The 23,796-nt window shown below is 33.3% G+C and overlaps 1 protein-coding gene across 2 annotated transcripts in view; it reads left to right on the forward strand.

Moving 5' to 3' along the window:
- Positions 1 to 23,796, forward strand: part of LRRIQ1 (leucine rich repeats and IQ motif containing 1) — a 226,345-nt gene that overhangs the window by 180,136 nt on the left and 22,413 nt on the right. For both annotated transcript variants that reach the window (XM_063694186.1, XM_063694187.1), the window contains exons 24-25: positions 11,281 to 11,413; positions 14,452 to 14,512. In XM_063694186.1, the coding sequence (XP_063550256.1) occupies positions 11,281 to 11,413; positions 14,452 to 14,512 (194 nt within the window). The remainder of the gene's footprint in view (positions 1 to 11,280; positions 11,414 to 14,451; positions 14,513 to 23,796) is intronic.

Below are 23,796 nucleotides of genomic sequence, written 5' to 3' on the forward strand. Positions count from 1 at the left end.
AGCTTAACTATAGTAGTTGCCCTTAAGAGAAGCAAGACCTTTTCTTTTTTGTAATTTTACTTTAAGTTCTGAGGTACATGTGCAGAACGTGCAGGTTCGTTACATAAATATACACATGCCATGGTGGTTTGCTGCATCCATCAACTCGTCATCTACATTAGGTATTTCTCCTAACGCTATCCCTCTCCTACCCCCTCACCCCCTGACAGGCCCCGGTGTGTGATGTCCCCATCGCTGTGTCCATGTGTTCTCGTTCAACTCCCACTTATGAGTGAGAACATGCAGTATTTGGTTTTCTGTTCCTGTGTTTGTTGAGAATGATGGCTTCCAGCTTCATCTATGTCCCTGCAAAGGACATGAACTTCTTCTTTTTATGGCTGCATGGTATTCCATGGTGAATTAGGAGAGATTTTGAGCAGGACCGCTGGTATGCAGGCAGTGTTCTATATTTTGAAATGATCAGAGGAATATTTTTATGAAATTTCATTTATATAATTAATTTACATATAATTTAATATATAATGTATATAATTCTTTATATTTCATAGTATATTTATAAATCTTGCAATTGAATATACACATAGTATATGTAAAATTTTGTGTATGTGTTATATTTCAAAACAAAATCATTGAAAATATCTTTCAAAAATTAATATTTACATGATTAATAGTTTAAAGCTAAAAAGTAATTTTACAGTGTAGACCAATAATTCCTACCTGTATTGACTCATTTTTCCAATAGAATATGAGTAGACAAGGACTGCTTTTACCTATTTTCAAATTAAACGTGAAATTCCTGTAAAAAGGACCTCATTCATTTACAAATGAAATTCTGCTACATAAAATAAAAGTCAGTCTTTCTAAAAATAGTACAATAAAAGATAAAACTTTGGCATTAATAAAGTATTCAGCTGGAAAACTCATAAATATTCAGCCAGCTATAGGGATAATCGCTTAATATTGTTGCTTATGGAAAACAACAACTTTAGAACCAGGTTTATTACTTTCTAATATGTTGGCATGCAAATTGTGAAAGTTATTTTTAATTATTGCTTTGCATAATGCAAACAGTATTTTAATATATATTCAGTATTTCATTTGAACTTATCTCTGTATCAGAAACTTATCTGTATAATTCAGTTTGACAAATACAAAAATTATCATAGGCAGAAGTTTATAATAAAATGATATAAATGCACATAATGGGAATTTCATTATGAACATATAGACATATGTGCTATGAGCATTTCTGTTATATAGCTATGTAATAACATAAAGTATGTTTTATTGAGTTTTTCAAGCTTCTATCACTAATATATCAACTAATGCACTTATTGGTTTCTTTTGAAATAAAAGTAGTAAAGGAAATAAAACCACCTACTTGTCCCTCAATTAATAAATATATGTAAATCAGTAGAATTAGAAATACATTTTTATCAATGAGTGAAAACCTTTAGATAGAGCAGGGACCTGAAGTATATATATACATATGTGTGTGTGTGTGTGTATATATATATATATATATATATATATGTAACTGTGTGTATATATATATGTAATGTGTGTGTGTGTATATATATATATAAAATGTGTGTGTTTCTCTCTATATATATGTAATGTGTTCATACACGCATATATATGTGTGTGGCAGTAATATTTATGTGGCCACTATCACCATGTTATTCTGAAAGCCAACCTACTGACATCATTAGATGCTCCATTATGCTATTGAGCGGGCCCTAGTTTGGATGACTTACTATATTAACACTCCCTGAGGGGAGTCTAGGTTGGATAGAGGAATATTTTTCAAGGATAATTAAATTGAGACGGTGAAACAGGAGAGAATCATGTCAATGGAGCCTCCTTCATGGTTATTACTAATTGATAAAAATAATTTGTAATAACTTAAAATCAATTAAGACCATCTACTCTTCTTATCGTGTGGAAATTGATTTTTCTTTTTAAGGATGCACTAAAATCCTTATATATTATGAAATAAAATACATTTTAAAATATGGGTTACATATTTAGAATTCTGGTAAGGAGTACTTCCTGGACTTACCCCCTAGACAATTTTTCTGGCTAGTTTTGTGTTAATCATCAATCTTACCCTCCTGTCAGTGACCCCCTAGAACCCCGAAGTTGACCTGAATTTAGAGTAAGTCTTGGCCTTTGGCACTTGAGATAGCATTAAGGCTATGCATGATGGAATTCATTTTACTTTTTTAAATAAAAAATAGTAATATGGCTAGTAAATCCTTACTATATGTTACGTACTCTATGTGTTCATTCTATGTTATTATTTACCTTTTAAAAGGAGAAAACTGAGACAGAGAGAAGATAATTTACCCAACACTATACAGCTAGTAAGTGAAAAAGCCAACTTACTATGTATAATTTCGTTGCTAGGCAGATACAAAGATGGATAAGGTACAGACCCTAGTTTTACAGACTGAATTAATTTATTCTCTAATGAATTTCCTATAAGTCAGATTCCAGGACCTCTTGTAATGGAAAATGAGGTAGTGTGACAGCCTCATGGGAAAAAATCATAAATTCCATGGCTACTGGGTAGTTCTAAAAGCAATATCCTATTAACATTTACATTAATATTTCTCAGAAATGAATAAATACCAGGACAGGGACAGAATTAGTATTACTGATTTTTCCTTTTGCATCAGGCTTCAATACAACTTGGTATAACACTGTTACTAGTCCTGTTATTTAAAACTTTGGTATTTTGCTTCTCTTAAATTTTTGCATTACTTTTGATTTTTAAATATTACAGTAAAATATTATTTATCTTAATCACTGAGGTTTTTTTGCACTTTCTTAAATGTTATGCCTAAGGCAAGTACCTCACTTGTCCTATTCACCTTACTCTAGTCCCAGCCCTAGTTATAGCACACATGGAGACACATTACATGTTAATGTATACATGACTTAAGCAACCTAGGATTTTCCTGAGTTATGTGATTCTCTGGAAAGAAACCAAAGAATCACCCTTTATATAGTATTTGGTACTGCACGGTAAAGATATTAGTGAGGAAATACAGCCCAGCTGAACAATATACATGGCAAAACATATTTCCTTTACTGTAGAGTTGTGTAGAAGTTGAATACAGATTATTTATTACAATTGGTTAATAAGCACAACTATAGTCGATTTGTTAAAGGATGTTTCTGCTATTGCAGAGGGATTCAGTTAAATCTAGTAATTCTGTAATATCAAAAAATGTGTCTTGCAAAATCTAAATATTTTCCATGATATAATTTAATAACTAATTTTTTTTCTTTGCCTTCATAAAGGTTATTCATACACTTTATGTACTATCCCATACCCCAAATGGACCAATTTTGAGAATGAATTCAAATGTCAGAAACTAGCACATAACTTTTCATTTTAGTTTTTTTTTCCCTCTCTGCCATAAAATACAGTGAAATATGTAAAGGAGTGATTGGTGCTAATGTTAGCCTTTGACCTTACATATAGGTTTGGCACTATTCCCAAAATTTCTGTTTTTTAAACTTTTGCACCAACAATTCTCTTTATTCATGAAGTCATTTTTTCTGAGTGATCAATTACATATATACTTAAATATATTTTTAAAGAATAGGGATGTTGCTTGTCACACACAAATGGCTCTTATAGAGTTACTGGTTTCGTGCCAATGCTGTCAACTTTCCAACAACAGATTGGATTGGTTAAGGAAGAAACCATAAACAGCCTATCAACAAGTATTTATACAAATGTTAATGAAATTAAAATTCTGTTAGTGTAACATTTATGCCAAATTCCATTTTTAGTTGTGCTTTATTTGTGAGGTATAATGCAATAACTTATTTTAATAAACACATACAGACCACTTTTGCTTTATAGTGTAAATCAAAATTTTAGTATTGCCGACATAAGATACATAGAATCAGCCATTTATCAAAGTTACCAAAAATATTTCCATTGCATGAAGAAGTGTTTTTCTGAGCCACAACTATGTCCTCCAAAAACTTTTGGTAAAGAAATGAACTCATCTCTATTAATGAAACCAAGATTATTTTATTATATTACTGAGAAAAGCCATTAAGGGAAAAGAAAATAGTCATGGGAAAGTTGCCATAAGTATTAAAAATGTAAATAGTTAGCTTATTTTTATGTGCCTTAAATGATAATTGAATCTTAATCTCCCTCACTTTAGGATATTATGTTATATTGAAAATTTAGAAAACTGATTTATTTGAAGCATATGGGTTTAATGAACACTTTTGTTGTGCTTTTCATGAAAAAAAGAATAATGTTTCCATTAATTTAAAAAGTACTTCATTTCTTTTGGTGAACTTCTTAAAACTAATCTGCTTTCCTCTATGATTGAGTATGTTTCAAACATTTTATAAAGTAATTTTATATGAATGAGTAGTGTTTCTTTTTTTTTGGTTTTGTGTTTTATTTTTATTTATTTATTTTTATTTTATTTTATTATTATTATACTTTAAGTTTTAGGGTACACGTGCACAATGTGCAGGTTTGTTACATATGTATACATGTGCCATGTTGGTGTACTGCACCCATTAACTCGTCATTTAGCATTAGGTATATCTCCTAATGCTATCCCTCCCCCCTCCCCCCTATTTTTATTTAATTTTATTTTTTGAGACAAAGTTTCGCTCTGTCGCCCAGGTTGGAGGGCAGTGGCATGATCCTGGCTCATTGCAAACCCCTCCCCCCAGGTTCAAGCAATTCTTCTGCCTCAGCCTCCCTATAGTAGTTGGGATTACAGGCGTGCAATACCACACACCCAGCTAATTTTTGTGTTTTTATTAGAGATGGGGTTTCACCATGCTGGCCAGGCTGGTCTCGAACTCCTGACCTCAGGTGATCTGCCCCCGTCAGGCTCCCAAAGTGCTGGAATTACAGACGTGAGCCACCACGCCTGGCCTGGTTTTGTGTTTAATTCCATACCATTAGTTGTTAATTTTTATCCCAATCTAATCTTGACCTTCAGAGCTAAAGTTTCTATTATAATAATTAAATTAATCATGTTTAGACATATGTTATCCTCCACAATGCACAGATTTGTCCACATGCTAAAAACCTCCAAATTCTAGTTCTACTTTTCTCAGGGTACTGAGACAACATTAATCGACTGTAATAATTATTTTATTTCACAAATATTTTTGAGCACCATCCTACTATGTACCACTTAAGGAGATTATATTGTATTAGACTGGTGGAAAAGTAATTGTAATTTTTGCCCTTGATAATAGTAGGAAAGCAGACACATAGATAAGAAAATAAAATATAATGTAATGAATGCTATCATGGGGTATCTATACAGTTCTTTGGAATGAGCATACCTAACCTAATTTAAATAAGGAATGCAGCGTTGGATGATCAGGGAGCATACCCCAAAGAATGGAAGTTCTAAACTGAGACCTATTTCTGTATTTCTGTATGCCTACAGAAAATGAAAATTGCACCTTTTGAAAACAGAGTAGAAACTAAAATCAACCAATGGTCAGGAGAAAATATTTGCACCAGTGATAACAGAAAAAGAATTATAAATAGTCAAAACCAAAAAAGGAAACTAGAATCCAGTAGATAATTGAAGAAAACAAAAAAGATATTTTACAATGTACAAACTAAAATTATTAAATAATTATAATGTTCCATTTCACTAGCAAAGATGTATAAATTAAGACCATAATTAGACAGTATTGTTATCAAATTATCGGCAGTTTAAAAATATTTGCTCTCTTACCGTTGACCAGGACTCAGTAAAATAAGCAATCTCATAAAGTATGTAATTGGTGAGACCTTTTAAAACCATTTGACAATATAGATTATATCAAATTATTTAAAATATTTATACTATTAGATATTTTATTCTTAATTCCATCTTTTAAAATGGATTAATTATTTATGCAGACAACAAACATATGAAAAAAAGCTCATCATCACTGGTCATTAAAAAATGCAAATCAAAACCACAGTGAGATACCATCTCACACCAGTTAGAATGGCAATCATTAAAAAATCAGGAAACAACATCCTGGAGAGGATGTGGAGAAATAGGAACACTTTTACACTGTTGGTGGGAGTGTAAATTAGTTCAACCATTGTGGAAGTCAGTGTGGTGATCTAGAACCAGAAATACCATTTGACCCAGCAATCCCATTAGCGGGTATATACCCAAAAGATTACATATCATTCTACTATAAAGACACATCCATACATATGTTTATTGCAGCACTATTCACAATAGCAAAGACTGAAGTCAACCCAAATGCCCATCAATGATAGACTGGATTAAGAAAATGTGGCACATATACACCATGGAATACTATGCAGCCATCAAAAAGGATGAGTTCATGTCCTTTGCAGGGACATGGATGAAGCTCGAAACCATCATTCTCAGCAAGATAACACAGGAACAGAAAACCAAATACCACATGTTCTCACTCATAATTGGGAGTTGAACAATGAGAACATATGGACACAGGGAGGGGGAAAACACACAGTTGGGCATGTTGAGGGGTGGGGGGCTAGGGGAGGGATAGCATCAGGAGAAATACCTAATGTAGATGAAGAGTTGATGGGTGCAGTAAACTACCATGGCACGTGTATAGTTATGTAACAAAACTGCACATTCTGCACATGTATCTCAGAACTTAAGGTAAAATTTAAAAAGAGATAATTAAAAACCTATTATATAATAAGTTGGTAGATCATAGTATAAAACCATGAAAATTGTGTCTGAATTTTCTATTACATATAATACATTTATTATAATACTCACTGAAAAATAGGATATGAAGAAGACATATAATTACAGTCAGCCTCTCATATCCATGGATTCTGCATCCGTAGGTTCAACCAACTGCAGATTAAAAAAAAATTTTTTTAATGCACTTATACTGAACATGTACAGATTTTTTCTTTCATTATTTCCTAAAAAAATTAGTATAACAGTTTATATTATATTGGGCATTATGAGTAATCTATAAATGATTTAATGTATCTAGGAGGATGTTCACAGATTATAAGGAAATGCCATTTCCTATCAGGGACTTGAGCATCCACCAATTTTTGTATTCAAAGAAGGTCCTGGAACCAATCCCTTATGGGTACTGAGGAACAACTATGTGTGTAAACTAAAGTCAAAACAAAACAAAAAATGTGAAAACAGCTACAAGTAAATGCCTTTAAATATTAACCAGCAGTTGTCTTGATAATGGTGGTTGCAGATTGTCTTTTCTTTGACTTTACTTTCTAAATTTCCTATAATGAGTATGTATTATTTTTATAATAAAAGGTCAAAAAATGTTTAAATAAAATTACTTAAGGTTGTGTTTTGAAGTAAAAAGCATATATAAACAGTAGTAACTGGAGGACAGCAAGAATCAAAGGAAGGCATTTTTCTTAGGTTGATAATATAGGGAATTGATGATGCAAGACCCATAGAAGTAGCAAGGAATTGTGGGCAAAGGGATTAGTGTTCTGCAGGCAGAAGGTTGCTTCTTCTAATATTGAAAGGAAGGAATTACTGGGCAGCCTAACTGGAAACTGATAAGTATCCGTTAATTTATCCAGGTCACCCTTATTCTTCCTACACAAGTTGCTAAAAGAAGGACTTCTGAAGCTTCCAAGAATAAATGTTACTTTCTCTTCCTCAGTAACAGGAGTAATTCTGAAATGATTTTGCTGAGACAGAACCACTTCCTCTAACATTTGAATTGCAGTATTTTCAAGTACATCCAGCCAATTTCACCACTATGCTTGTTCTGTTTCTTACACTGAGCTCATGCCAATCTACCAATTTATGCCTTGGGGTTAATATGGTTAATAAGAATTGGATCCTTATGATGAAATCTCTCCTTTTTACTCAGGAATTGTTTAGAACTTTGGCTGAGTTTTGATGTAAAATTACTTAGTGTTTATGAAGTGTTATTGTAGAATTGAGGAAAGCTTTCCAGAATGAGTACTTTAAAAAGTGACCATTGCAAGTATATGTCACTATTTTTAAGAACGGGAAGACTGAGATTATTTCTGTTTTAACTAAAAGTTTACTTATTACAAAAGGATTCTCTCCATATCAGGAGTAGGTGAGTTTCAACTCTTGGGCTCAGTTGATCATCAGGGTCACTGAGTCATCACTGTTTTCTGTCACTGTGCTGTCCAACATCTGGCCTGGTCACTAAGGAAACCAGATCAGTAGCTGGGGTTTTGCTAGAAAGGAGACCCAATGCAGTGTGTAGCAATGCCAAATCTTCCCTTTGTTTGAGTGTGTTTTATAACTTTTGTATAATTATTTTTTTCTACTTCCTTTTTTTTTTTTACTTTAAGTTCTAGGGTACATGTGCACAACGTGCAGGTTTCTTACATATGTATACATGTGCCATGTTGGTGTGCTGCACCCATTAACTCGTCATTTACATTAGGTATATCTCCTAATGCCATCCCTCCCCCCTCCCCCCACCCCCCAGCAGGCCCCAGTGTGTGATATTCCCCACCTTTTCCATGTGTTCTCATTGTTCAGTTCCCACCTATGAGTGAGAACACGCGGTGTTTGGTTTTCTGTCCTTGTGATAGTTTGCTCAGAATGATGGTTTCCAGCTGCATCCATGTCCCTATAAAGGACATGAACTCATCCTTTTTATGGCTGCATAGTATTCCATGGTGTATATGTGCCACATTTTCTTAATCCAGTCTATCATTGATGGACATTTGGGTTGGTTCCAAGTCTTTGCTATTGGGAATAGTGCCACAATAAACATACATGTGCATGTGTCTTTATAGCAGCATGATTTATAATCCTTTGGGTATATGCCCAGTAATGGGATGGCTGGGTCAAATAGTATTTCTAGTTCCAGATCCTTGAGGAATCGCCGCACTGTCTTCCACAATGGTTGAACTAGTTTACAGTCCCACCAACAGTGTAAAAGTGTTCCTATTTCTCCACATCCTCTCCAGCACCTGTTGTTTCCTGACTTTTTAATGATTGCCATTCTAACTGGTGTGAGATGGTATCTCATTGTTTTGATTTGCATTTCTTTTTTTTAATATACTGTAAGTTTTAGGGTACATGTGCACAATGTGCAGGTTTGTTACATATGTATACATGTGCCATGTTCGTGTGCTGCACCCATTAACTCATCATTTAGTATTAGGTAGATTTGCATTTCTCTGACGGCCAATGATGATGAGCATTTTTTCATGTGTCTATTGGCTGCATAAATGTCTTCTTTTGAGAAGTGTCTGTTCATATCCTTCGCCCACTTTTTGATGGGGTTGTTTGATTTTTTCTTGTAAATTTGTTTAAGTTCTCATGAATAGGAAGAATCGGTATCGTGAAAATGGCCATACTGCCCAAGGTAATTTATAGATTCAATGCCATCCCCATCAAGCTACCAATGACTTTCTTCACAGAATTGGAAAAACCTACTTTAAAGTTCATATGGAACCAAAAAAGAGCCCGCATTGCCAACACAATCCTAAGCCAAAAGAACAAAGCTGGAGGCATCACGCTACCTGACTTCAAACTATACTACAAGGCTACAATAACCACAACAGCATGGTACTGGTACCAAAACAGAGATATAGACTAATGGAACAGAATAGAGCCCTCAGCAATAATACCACACATCTACAACCATCTGATCTTTGACAAACCTGACAAAAACAAGAAATGGGGAAAAGATTCCCTATTTAATAAATGATGCTGGGAAAACTGGCTAGCAATATGTGGAAAGCTGAAACTGGATCCCTTCCTTACACCTTATACAAAAATCAATTCAAGATGGATGAAAGATTTAAATGTTAGACCTAAAACCATAAAAACCTTAGAAGAAAACCTTGGCAATACCATTCAGGACATAGGCATGGGCAAGGACTTCATGACTAAAACACCAAAAGCAATGGCAACAAAAGCCAAAATTGACAAATGGGATCTAATTAAACTAAACGGCTTCTGCACAGCAAAAGAAACTACCATCAGAGTGAACAGGCAACCTACAGAATGGGAGAAAATTTTTATGATCTACCCATCTGACAAGGGGCTAATATCCAGAATCTACAAAGAACTTTTGTATAATTATAAGGCTATTTATGAAAATGGAGTCTGCTCATGGATTCAATGGCCAATCCCCTCATGTGAAGTAAGTGTTCCTCTAATTGTAGCAACTATGGAAGAGTTGGCCTAAGTTCAGGTTTCAAGGGCTGAAGTCATTTTAGAAACATAAGGTCGCATAAGAAGCAATAGGAACTTTACTAAGTAACAGAGTTTTAGATACCCAAAGCATCCAGATTTTACGCTTTCCAGAGACCTGGCTTCAACATCTGTTTAAATTGAAAACTAGAGTCATTTCACTAATTACAACAGTAACTTTTAAGGAAGAAAGACATGTTAGATATATCATCCACAACATATTCTGAATGACACATGCTAAGCTTGTGTGTATGTGTGTCTGCACGTACATGCACAGAGTATTCAAAATAGGTTTTGCACCATGCTTTATTCATTTTCCAAACAACTTGCAAATATGTAGACTTTTTATGTACAAACATCTATAACAAAAGAATATTTCAAAGTAATAAATTGACTTTAAATTTTCAGTTTTTTAAACTACAGAATTGTTCTGAGTTGATTACTGTGATTTAGGTTTTAAGAGGTGTCTCCCTCTGGTGTACTGTCAATCAAGTTTATGAAGCCAACAAGCCCTAAACCAAAAATGGAGCAGTCTAAAAGATCAAGTCCATGGAGGAAGGCTTTAAAACAACTAGTCTTCAGTGTAACTCTGATATGCATGAAATACTATAGTAGCTTACACAAAGCAAGCTCAGTTTTATGTAAATGAAAATTCAGGTTCAAAAACACTCAATATAATTTATAAATTCTCCATATGGATAAGAGTGGTATAAAAACAATTAGACTTTAATCCTGAAAAGACAGATAGGGAACAGATGTTTTTATATTAGAAAAATTCTACAGTCTACCAAAAAATAACTCTCTGATTTTTCTAATTAAAAACTCAAAAACAAACCCTATAAATGGTGATTGATTTTAAGTATTTTTTTCAAAATAGATGAGTTTGAAACCTAAGCAGGAAAAACAGTTAATCAGTGACTGACATTACTTTTCTTACTGACATTGGTTTTCTTACAGATTTAGCTCTCATAAGTTAGTATTTTTTTCTTTCTTGTGATAAAATGTTTAGCACAGATGGAACTGGTTGGCCAAAGTTTGGTCTCTTTAAATAATAAATACACGTTCCATATTTCTTTCACAGGTATAGAAGAAGACCCTATCCACAAAGATACCACTGCAAATGAAAAATTAGAACGGAATAGAGAATATACATACCAATGGCTTCACACACAGGTTGGAGTTCATGAAACGACTAGTTCCAGAAATATGAAATGGTGAGGTCATTTCCTCTAAATTAGATTTTTGTATTGTAAACACATCTTGAAAATTGAAACGTAGGTTAATTGTGCTAAAACAAACATGATTTTATAGCCAAAGGCCAATACGCTACGTTGCCGGGTAATACAAAGGCCTTTCATATAGAATAGATTTAATTACTCCTTCTATTTTTCACCCTGAAATGTTTGGGAACAACTCTATTCTGTAATACTTGAAACCAACAGATGAGCCACAAAAATAATTCTACTCTATAAAGTAAAAAATGTGGTATTCATTAAATGTTTTTAGATATCATGTATATCATGGGTTGTGTTTTATTTTGCTTTATTTTTGTTATTTATAAGTTTGACAGTTAAAATTATAATTAAACCCTGTGGCTGTCACTTTACCAGTCATGTAATTCATTTCACTGATGCCCCAAAGCTTCAGTTTCCTCTGTAATAGAGAGAGAATAATTCTAACTCATGGCGTACAGGTGAGCTACAAGGTTGAAGATATCAAATGTTTATATTCTCTAGCAACAAGGTACCTTAAATCTAAAAGTTACTTAATTAATTTTTGTTATATTAATGTATGCACCATTTTGCTAGGGCTGCCATAACAAAATACCAGATTGGGTAGTTTAAACAAGGGAAAATTATTTTATCTCACTCAGCTCCAGAGGCTACAAGTTCAAGATCAAGGTGTCAGCAGGTTTAGTATCTTTGGAGACCTTCTCCTTTGTTTGCAGCTGGCTACTTTCTTGCTGTATCCTCACAAGGATGTGGGCTGTGTTGTCTTTGTTCTAATCTTCTCTTCCTATAAGGACACCAGTGATATTGGATTAAGGCACACCTGTATGATCTTATCTACCTTATTACCTCTTTCCAATCTCTTAAGTACAGCCATATTCTGAGGTACTAGGGGTTAGAACTTCAATATATGAATTTTAGGGGACAGAATCCAGCCCCTAACAATATGATATAAAGCATATACGCATCCTGAACCAAAGATTTAAGGAAATAAAAGTCCAGAGATGATATTTTTACATAGGTTTTCAAGATTTTTGTTTTAGCTACATATATCCACAAAGGAGTAAAAGTGTTATTATAGGCATTTATTAAAAATGTAAGCTTGGCCGGGCGCGGTGGCTCACGCCTGTAATCCCAGCACTTTGGGAGGCCGAGGCGGGTGGATCACGAGGTCAGGAGATCGAAACCATCCTGGCTAACACAGTGAAACCCCGTCTCTACTAGAAATACAACAAATGAGCCGGGCGCGGTAGGGGGCGCCTGTAGTCCCAGCTACTCCGGAGGCTGAGGCAGGAGAATGGCACGAACCCTGGAGGCGGAGCTTGCAGTGAGCCGAGATCGTGCCACTGCACTCCAGCCTGGGCGACAGAGCCGGACTCCACCTCAAAAAAAAAAAAGTAAGCCAATATTGAATATAAAGACAATTTTAGAAATATTTCCAGGCATTGTGGGTAGTAACTGTTTCACAGGAGTATCAAACACACAAACAAAAAGCTATCATTATTACAGTTAAAACTTAAACAGCAAGTCAAAATAGGTTTAAAACAAATCTCGTTTAATAATATATATAAACCTAACTTTAATATGTGATCAATTATATCCATTTAATTCATTTAAAAATGTGAAAAATCATATGGAAATGAAAATAAAACTTTGTGATCTGAATTATGTCAGATTGTAATGTGAACAGAAAAGTAGGAATAAAGGCATCAATATTTGAGAATTTTTATCTAAGTATTCAAATTAATGTAAGCACAATTTATTTTATGTTGTTATTAATCGATTTAATTAATAGGGTAGTATTTTATTCTGTTTTGTGTTGCTATAACAGAATAGCTCAGACTGGGTAATTAATAAAAAAAGAGGTTTAGTTAGCTCATGGTTCTGAAGGCTGAGTTGTTCAAGGAACATGGCACCAGAATCTGCTTGGTGTCTGATGCCGGGTCACAACATGGTGGAAGGTCAATGGGGAAATAGACACACATGAAGGGGCAAAACCCAAGGGGTATACTGGCTTTTCAACAACCCATTCTCATGGGAACTAATCCAGTCCTGCCAGAACTAATCCAGGCTAACAAGAACAAGAACTCACTCACTGCAAGAATAGCACCAAGGCATTCATGAGAGGTAACCACCCTCATGACCCAAACACCTCTCCACTAGTTTCCAGCACCCAACGTTGCTACATTGGAGATCAAATTTCAACATGGGTTTTGGTGAGACTACATCCAAACCATAAGAGAAAGCATCCTTAGAACTATAAACAAACGTACAATAATAGAATTCATAACTTACTATTTCTATTAACCAGATATAAGAGGTCTTGTTCAGAAAATTAAAAACATTAGAACAGATATAAAGAAAAATATAAGAAAAATGTTTCATGATGAAATTTTGATATACTTAAATATTTAACAATAACCGTTACTCATAAATAAGTTATATATAAAATTTTAAACAATAAGCAATTGTTAATAAACTTTCTCCTTTGAAAATATAATATATTAAATAGGTAGTCATATTTTAAGAAAAAAATTATTTTCAAAGACAGGAGTTCTTGAAAAGCCAAATATCATTGTTCTAGTTTTAAACAGAATTTTATTTTGAATATTAGTATAACACATTAAACACACTAGAGCTATTTTAAAAGTAGGAAACTTTACTTTTTGAAAAGACGACTAAAACATGTAAGCAAATACAAATAAAATGTTGAAAAATTCTATAATTTGTTAACCATCTTTAGTAGTACTAATCAATTGTGGCTCTTTGCATGTGTTTATGTTTGACAAAGAAGAGTGGTATTGAAGTGTTATTAGAAATTGAGTTTTATCTCAAATTGATTTTTTTAAATTAGGGAAAGATGTACATTTGTACTTATTTTTACTTGTAACCTAATTTAAGAAAACTGTTGTTTCCATTTTGTAAATAACGAATTTCTTTCAAGCTTTTTAGTTGGACGTTTCTTTTATATGCTTCCTCTACATTTACATTATAAAATACTTTCTGTTTTTGTCACTATGCAGCAATCACTTTTTGCCTGAGTTAGATCCAGATGTACTTAATGGTGGAAGAGTTCAGCTTGTGGTAAGAAATGTGCTTAAAGTTACAGAAAAATGTTGTAAACACTAGTGCTCAAATAAATGGCACTTTAAAATATGTTTATAATTAAACTGAAAATATCACAACTGTATCTATTTGGGATAATATCAAAATATCATGTGTTAAAATAATAACGTTTTCTTGACTTGTAATACAATTTAAAATGTGACATTGCTTAAAAATGTTAATTTTATGTGACAGATGTAAAAATATTAGCATCCTACAACTTTAAAATAAAATTACTGTGGATGGAAAATTGAAACTTTTTTCTTGGATATTTTAGAAGAGTAGAATTTGTAGGCTATAACTGGAGGAAATACCAAAGCACCCTCATTACTCAGAAAATCCAACCATATAAAAAATTCACAAATAATTGTGAGCTCAACCACTCTATGTAATAAAGTGTAAAATATTGAAGCTTTTGGTACAACCAGGTTTTCAACATAATGATCAGAATAAAGACGCTATGCAGTATAACTGTATGTGCATTGCTAAAGTCAATTGCACTATATGCTACTAGATAAGCAGAAGGAGAATGGTCAACTTGGGGTCTAGGAAAACTGATCACATAAAATAAGAATTTTTCAGTGCGTTTCTAGAAATTTCCAGAGAAGAGAGTATTCTGACCAGTGACAGAAGTGTGTGGCCTTTTTGGTAGGTGAAAATGGATGCATCAGGTGACCCTAAGTTTACAACCAATCATTATCCCTTGCTCAGATTCTGCATTCACCAAAAAACTGATTATAATTTAGCTTGGCTTATAGAATTTTATATTAAAAGATCATGTGTTTCTTGAATGAAATGAGTATTATGATTTCCAGACCAGTTATATTCATCATTTTCATGAACAACTCATGCAAGGAGTTTTCCTGAAAGAGAAGCAAATATTAAGGTAGTCGCTAGCTAAATTGTGTGTGTTTTGGAAAATACTTTTGGAATCTAAGCACAGATTTGAGATAACTACTCAGCAAATATCTTCTTGCATTTTAATAGAGACCTCTCTAAGAAAGTGGCCTGTAGATTATCCAAGGAAAATTGCTAATTTAGGCCATTAACACTACACATATTATTGATTTACACTTTGGCACAGATTGGTTAGTGGCCACTTTAGAGCAAGAATTGAGATCATAAATCTGCCAAGGAATGCAAGGATAAAGAAGTGATATAATATTTTGGTCAAGCATGGTGGCTCAGGCCTGTAATCTCAGCACTTTCGGAGGCTGAGGCAGACAGACTTCTTGAGCCCAAGAGTTCAAGACCACTCTGGGTAACATGGCAAAACCCCATCTCTACCCCCAAAAATACAAAAAAAATAGCTGATCATGGGGGTGCACACCTGTAGCCCCAGCTACTTGGGAGGCTTAGGTGGGAAGATCATTTAAGCCCAGAAGATGGAAGTTGCAGTGAGTTGAGATTGCACAACTGTACTCCAGATTGGATGTCAGAGTGAGACTCTCTTTCAAAAAACAAAAAAGTTATGATATTTAATTTTTCCATGTTTAAAAATGAATGGAAACTGATTGGATAGATTACTGATCATAATAGGTTTATGAGATTAATGCAAGGATATTAATCCTTTTTCCATACTCCTCTATCTTCCACTATATACAAATAAATAATATACATTACAATTATACATTTTGTTTTCACATTGAAGAGATAGATACAACTGAACACAAAAACAAGGTAAATGGTAGTAGAATAGAAATATCCAGATGTCTCTTTTTTTAATTGAGTGGATGCAGGGAAAGGCATCAGTGGCTTTTATCAAAAGGATACAGAGCTGACTAAAGGACCAGAATAGATATCTAGAAGAGTATTGGAGAATGAAAGCACCCCACTTGCCCACTTGTGCCAGGGAACTGGAGGCAGATAATTACACAATCGGTACAAGGCTATAACTAGGAGGAAAACTGAAAGTAAAAACAGAAAGAAAAAACCACTGCAACTGTTACTAGTATAAGATACTTAAAAATGTAATAATAACACCCACAATTAAAGGACAGAAAATTATGAAGCGAAAGTTATCAAATGTTAAGAAAAGGCAGATGGGTGTGCAAGCAAACGAATTATAAACTCTGGAAATAAAACATTTCATTTATATACACTAGACTGGACTCTATAAAAGATAAATTTAGTAAATCAGAAGATTATCTATAAAGAAACAATAATTAGACTTACAGCTAACTTCATATCGGAAGCAATGAATGCCAAAAGACAGTGGATTTTATTTCTTAGTTATAGGGATTAGTATCATCCAGAATACTCTTTAGTAACCTTCAATAGTAAGGCAAGAATAAGGCATAATCAAACATTTAAATTCTGGATATTGAGGAAACTAGTAAATAACGTTTCTGTCTTTCAAGGAAGAGCAAAGCATATTGCATGACAGGAATTAGAAAAATGGAAACAAAATATCATTTTCTTTACGTCCAAAAATATATCAGAAGTCACGTCAAATATATAGACAATTTTATATTTAATTGACTAAATGGATCCCCCCAAACTCTGGAATTTTCCTGCAGGAGACAGAATTATAATTCAGGTTTCCCAGGAAACATACTCTGATAGTTTTATGTTTGAATGCAGAGAGTTTATTCAGCAGAGCTTTCCAAAACGACTCCTGTGAGACATGAAAGAAGCAGAAATGAACAGAGGAAAATGGTGACCTTCAATAGAGATGCATCAGAGAAAGTGAGGTCTGGAGACGGGGAAGACCCTTTTGGGTTGTCCTAGCTTGAGGCAAGAGGACTAGGCTTTAATAGTCCTGTATCTCCTCAGGAGAAAGTATGACTTTGATAAGGCAGTTCTCTTTAGCGAAGGATAATTTCCAGAGAGGGATTTGGCTGAGACCCCTCAGGCTGCAGTTTTCTCAGTGACTATCTCTGACTCAGTTGTTAAACATGACCTAGGTAGGGTATGATAATATCAAGGCAAGTTTAGTATTCATGAGTGCAACAACTTAGTCTAGAAAATGTGTCAATTGTACCCAAATAAATCTATACATTAGAAGAAATCTCATCCAATATTACAATGGTTGTTGCAAGCCTGATAAATCTCATCTTAAAATGTGTATTGAGGATTAAAAACCCAAGAATATGTGAGTCAACTTTGAAAAAGAATAGTAAGTTGTGTCACAAGACATAAAGGCTTAGTAAAAAGCTAAAGCAAACTTCATGGTTCTGGCACAGGAATGGATGAATAGACCAATAGAAATGAATAGCAAGGTCAGGAATAGATCTATGACTCTGTACTATAAAGATTGGAAAGCTGAGATTGTTTACTAAATGGCATTGAAAAAATGCAGGAGTATGAATGCACAGCTTTTACAACAGTGGACAGAATTCAGAAGGTTCAAAGATCCAAATATGAAAGGTAAAGCTGAAAACAGGTAAAACAAGGAATAATATCTTTGCAACTTAGCAGTTAAAAATACATTTTTAAAAAGGTATGAATAGTACAAACTATATGGCAAAAATATCAGTTGACTGTGTTAAATTAAATATCTCTTTGTATTAAGTATTTTATAGAAAAGGTTAACAGGTATATGACTACTGTTTTCAGTGCCTCATTTAACAGAGCTTAATATCTAAATACAGAAAGATCTCTTTCAGGTAACCCAATTAATACATTAGAAAAATAATATAAATTGGTGGTTCACAGAGATGATGCCTAAATGGGCAAGTGTATGTGAAGAGATGCTCGGTTTCCAGATGAGAGGAATGAAAATGAAAATTAAGTTTTCTTATGAAAATACTAATCAAATGGCAAAAATTGGAAAACTGGATATTGCAAAAGGATGTCACCAATGTGAAAATCCTTGTGTACAGTTGGTGAAAGTAGAAGCTGGTACAGTCATTCTGGAAAGAAACTTGTCAGTGTTTATTAAAGTAGGTATTTGAATACCCTGTTAGTCTGCAAGCCCATTCTTGGAGGAAAAAAAGATACATATTTTTGGATACATATATATATTTGGATATATATATATGTATTTCTGGATATATATATATCTTTTTGATGTATATATATTTCTGGATATATGTATGTGTATGTGTGCATATATATATATATATATCCCAGATTATTTTTACATACAGCCATCAAAGAATATATACCAAGAAGTGTGTTGCTGTATTATTTATACACATTTAGAGGCAACTTAAGAACTCTTTATTAAATAAATGAATAATTGGTTGGATATATATTATGAAACACAGTACTGCAGGCAAGAGGAACAGATTAAAACCATGCAGAAAATAGATATATTTAAATTACATATTATTGTGTTTAAAAATTAATGACCAAAATTTTAATACCAATTTATTTGTTTTCCTAATTGTTTCTGCTTTGGGCTATGATGTAGTATAGACCAGTCCTTCTGAAGAAAAACGTTTTTATAAAACCCGGATAAAATTAATCAAACAACTATTTTATAAGTTGAAAAACAGGCAGCACAGGACTATGATCCCTGAGATAAAAGAAACACATGAGTTCCACAGTCAATTCAGGTAACAGCTTGGAAACACTTTCTGGACTACAGCAGAGGGAAGGGAATAAAGAGAGCTCAGTAGTTCCACTGAATTGAAAAGAAAGAGAGAAAGGAGTGTTCAGAGTTGCTGAGATAAATGGTATTTACAGGGTAAAATACTAGAGAAAGTGTTGCAAAAATTGGTATAGTGGTTTCCTTAACTGTTTGGCCAAATACTAAGCTGTGTATATGGTGCACTATGTGACTCATTGAGGTCCAGAAGGGAATAGCTACTGGGAATATCTGAACTGAAAAGAGACTATAGAGACCAATCAAAACCGGGAAACATTGGAGTTCTGACCTGCTACAGTGGAGAACGTCCCAGACATTTAGTTAAGACCATGTAAAGTTAAACTTTAGGAAGGGGTGACTCTAGCCCTGGATTAAAAAACTCCTCTAGATCCACATAGTAAAACATAAATGTAAGCCTCAAAAAGACCAAGTTAATCAACAAATAAATCAACTGCCTGCTAGAATAAAAACTGCCTCTGTTAGAATAAAAGCTAACAGAGTTTAAAGGATGCTAACAAAATCTACAGATTCAGCAAATAAAATTACAATGTCCAGTGTGCAGTAAAAAATTGCTAATCCTTCAAAGCAGCAGGAAAATGAGCCTTGTAAGAAAAAAAAATCATCACTGGAACCAAATCAGATAACCTTTTTAAGATTCTTGCCTGCAAGTTATAACATCTATTATAAATATATTCAGAGATCTAAATGTTGAGGAAACAGATTGAAATCTTAATAGAGAAAATAAGCTTTAAAAAATAAGAAGATAGAAAATCTAGAACTGGAAACTATTTCACCTTAATTGAAAAAAAAATAATGGCTGGACTTAATAAATTAGACATTGGGAAGAAAAGTGCACTCAGAAACAAAGCAAGATAAACTCTCCAAAGTGGGGCAGAGGGAGAAAAAATAACTTAAAAAAAATCAAAGCTTGAGTACTCTGTCAGATAATAGCAAGCAAGCTAATAGATATGTTGTTGACTTTCCGGAAGAGAGATTAGAGATGAAAAAATATGTGAAAACTAATCACTGAAAACATTTAAAATTTGATGACAAATATGAGAAAACAGATGTAAAAAGCTTAACACAAAAATTACACCTATGCACCTCATAATCAAATTGCTGAAAACCAACAAGAAAGAAAAAAATTTAAAGCAGCTAAAGTATACATGATATACAGGGGACCATTTGTAAGGATTATGGTTCACTATCGATCATAAATATTGACATCCAGAAGAAAGTGGAAGAAAAAAATGTCAACCTTCAATTCTATATCTAGTAAAAATAGAATTGTAATTTACCACATTAACATAAAAAGGAGAACAATCATTATCTCAATATATGCAGAAAATGTTTACCACAAATTCAACAGATTTGTGGTAAAAATTCATAGAAAATTAGGACTAGAAGACACTTTCTTAACTTGATATACTTAGTGGTTAAAGGCCCAATGTTTTGTGTCTAATATCAGGAACAAGGCAAGAAAATCTGATTGGAAAAGAAAACCATCTGATTTTCACAGATGACATCTTCTTGTACATAAAAGTCTTAAGAAATCCTCACAAACAGTTTAGACATAAGTGAATTTACTCAAGGACACACAATAAAGATTAATTTAAAATATGCTACGTTTCTAAATATTAGCAATAAAGTTTAAAAATTGAATTTAAAAATTTCATTCATGACAATGTCAAAAATGGAAAATATTTAAAAATAAATGTTAACATTGAAATGTGCAAGCCCTGTACACTAATAACTGCAAAACACTGCTTTAAAAAATTTCAGAGACATACCATATTTATAAATAAGTTGAAAAACTCAAATTGTAAGAAATTAATTCTCCTCAAATGTTCTGTAGATTCAAAGCAATCCCAGTAAAATTTTTGGTATAAATGTACACACTGATATTAAACTGTGTATGGAAATGGAAAGGACCTAGAATAGCAAATGCAATCTTGAAAAAAGAATAGTAAGACTCGTGCTACGCAGAATTCAAGACTTGCTATCAATCCCCAGTAATTGAGACTGTTTTATACACACACACACACACACACGTGTATATATATACACACACATATATGTGTGTATATATATTTATATATGTGTTAAGATACAAGAATCTATCAATGGAAAGTATAGGGAGTCCAGAAAAATACCCACACTTATAAGGTCAATTGATTTTCTATAAAGTATCAAAACAATTCAAGTGGGGGAAAGATAACCCTTTCTACACATAGTGCTGGGCAACTAGATAACTATATGAAAAAAGAATCTTGACTCCTACTTCTCATCTTATGAAAAATGAATTTAAGATGAACTATGAGCCTAAATTTAAAAGCCAAAATTGTGAAACCTATTGAAGAGGCCTGGCATGGTGGCTCGCGCTTGTAATTTCAGCACTGTGGGAGGCCCAGGCAGGTGGATCATTTGAGGCCAGGAGTTTGGGACCAGCCTGGTCAACATGATGAAACTCCATCTCTGTCAAAAATAAAAAAATTAGCTGGGCATGGTGGCATGTGCCTGTAATCCCAGCTACTCAGGAGGCTGGGACACAGGAATCCCTTGAACCGGGGAGGCAGACTTTGCAGTGAGCTGAGATCACACCACTGCACTGCAGCCTGGGGAGCAGAGCAAGACCCTGTCTCCAAAAAAAGTAAAATATAATCAAATAAATAAAAATAAAACCTATTGCAGAAAACAGTAAGATACATCCACAAACCTGGCATAGGCAAAAAGCCTAAACCAAAAGTTACAAATCAATTATAGTTCATATTTAAAAGCATTTGCCCTTACGTAGACACAATTCAGTAAATAAAGAGAAATGAAAAGTCAAACCACATTATCGGAGAAACATTCATACTCTTTATTTCTGTCAAAAGCAAATGAAAAGGTGTTCACTTAGAGAAATAATTAAAGCCACTATATAATACCACTCTACCCCATTAAAGTGGTTAAAATAAAAAATACTGAAATTATCAAATGTTGACAAGTATGCAGAGCAACTGTATCTCTCATGCATCGCTGGTGAAAATGGTACAGCCACTCTGGAGAAAAAAACTTTATAAGCTTTATAAGCTTGTAAAGACTCTGGTACCTTCAGAAGCTTTATAAGCTTCTTATAAAGTTAAATATACACTTAACATACGACCTAATTATTCTTCCTTTGAGCATTTTTCCTAGAGAAGTGAACTTTCATTCAAACAAAAAACTGTACATAAACTTTCATAGCAGTGTTATTTGTAATAGCCAAAACTTAACACAACTCAAATCTCATTGAATGGGTAAAAGAATAAAGAAATGATGGTACATACATACAATGGATATACAACACACAACTAAAAAGCAATAAACAAGAAAGCTGTTGACATATACAAATATTTCCATCGATCGCAAGAACATTATGTTGAGTTAAAAAGGGCTAATCTCAAAAGATTACATGCTGTATTATTTCATTAATATAACATTCTTAAGCATCACATAATTATAGTAATAGAGAAAACGTGATTAGTTGCCATGCTTAGGTTGGGGAAAGGATGTGACTATAAAGGAGAACAACAGAGTTTCTTTGGGAAGACGGAATAGATTTGTGTCCTAATTGTGATAATAGTTGAATCTATACATATTAATACAATACATAATCTATACATATATGTATGCATAATTTATACATATGATAAAATGTCATAGAACTGCAAACAAGAAAAAATTAGAGCATGTGAAAGCTAGCGAAGTCCTAATAAGGTCAGTAGTTTAGTAATAGTATTGATACAGTGTCAGTTTTCTGGTTTTGTTGATCATGATTTGGTTATGTGAAATGTTGTCATTGAGGCATGCTGGGTGTAGGGTGCATAGGGAACTCATTGCTATCTTTTGTAACTTCTGTGGGGGTTTTAAACTTCTTTGGGAGTTGAACTTTATGTTTAAGGTCTTTGCACTTTACAGCATGTACATTATGTCTTTTAAATATTTAAAGTGCCTTCCCTACCCACATATGTTATATAACAAGACATCTGTCTTATTACATAAGAAAAGGAGTTTATGAAAAGATGATGTATTATGAATTTAGGAGTATGCATAATTCATTTTCTTTACATGAAGTTAAAAAGCTTTTAAAATCACTCATATGTCTAGATATATTACAAATAATTATGTGATATATTTATAGTATATATTGTAATTTTGCCATAATTTGCAAATTATTCTAACAGTTAAAATAAATGAACTAAATCTAGATCTCACATATATAATGTACAGTGAAAAAAGCAAGCAGCAGAAAATATATCATTTATGTTAATTTTGAAATAATACTCTAAAATGTTTGATACATATGTAGAAAAACAAAGTAGCATGTAAGGGGACTTCATCTTTATAAAACTTGCTTTCTCTATAAAGAAATATCTGGGTAATAAGTACATAGACATTTGTTTTTATGTGTGCTGTTTTGTATATCTTCACTTCCAAAAAGACAATACTTTTAAAATTAATAATTAATAAAATCTTGTTTATGAAAAAAAGTAGAAGAAGAGGAAATCCCTCTTGTTTAATATATGAGAGAGAATCTCTTTTTTAATTAAGTTGCCAAAGTTGGAGGTGAATCAGAATCCAAATGCTTGGAAAGTCCTGTCCCAAAATGTACATCCCTCATTTCATTGTGAAATTATAGGGCGGAAGTGGGAAGAGCGGCAATTACAAACCTTGTAGGTAGGGCGATAAAAGAGATCCGTTCCAAAAA

Source organism: Gorilla gorilla, chromosome 10 (assembly GCF_029281585.2).
Source record: "Gorilla gorilla gorilla isolate KB3781 chromosome 10, NHGRI_mGorGor1-v2.1_pri, whole genome shotgun sequence".
NCBI lineage: Eukaryota > Metazoa > Chordata > Mammalia > Primates > Hominidae > Gorilla > Gorilla gorilla.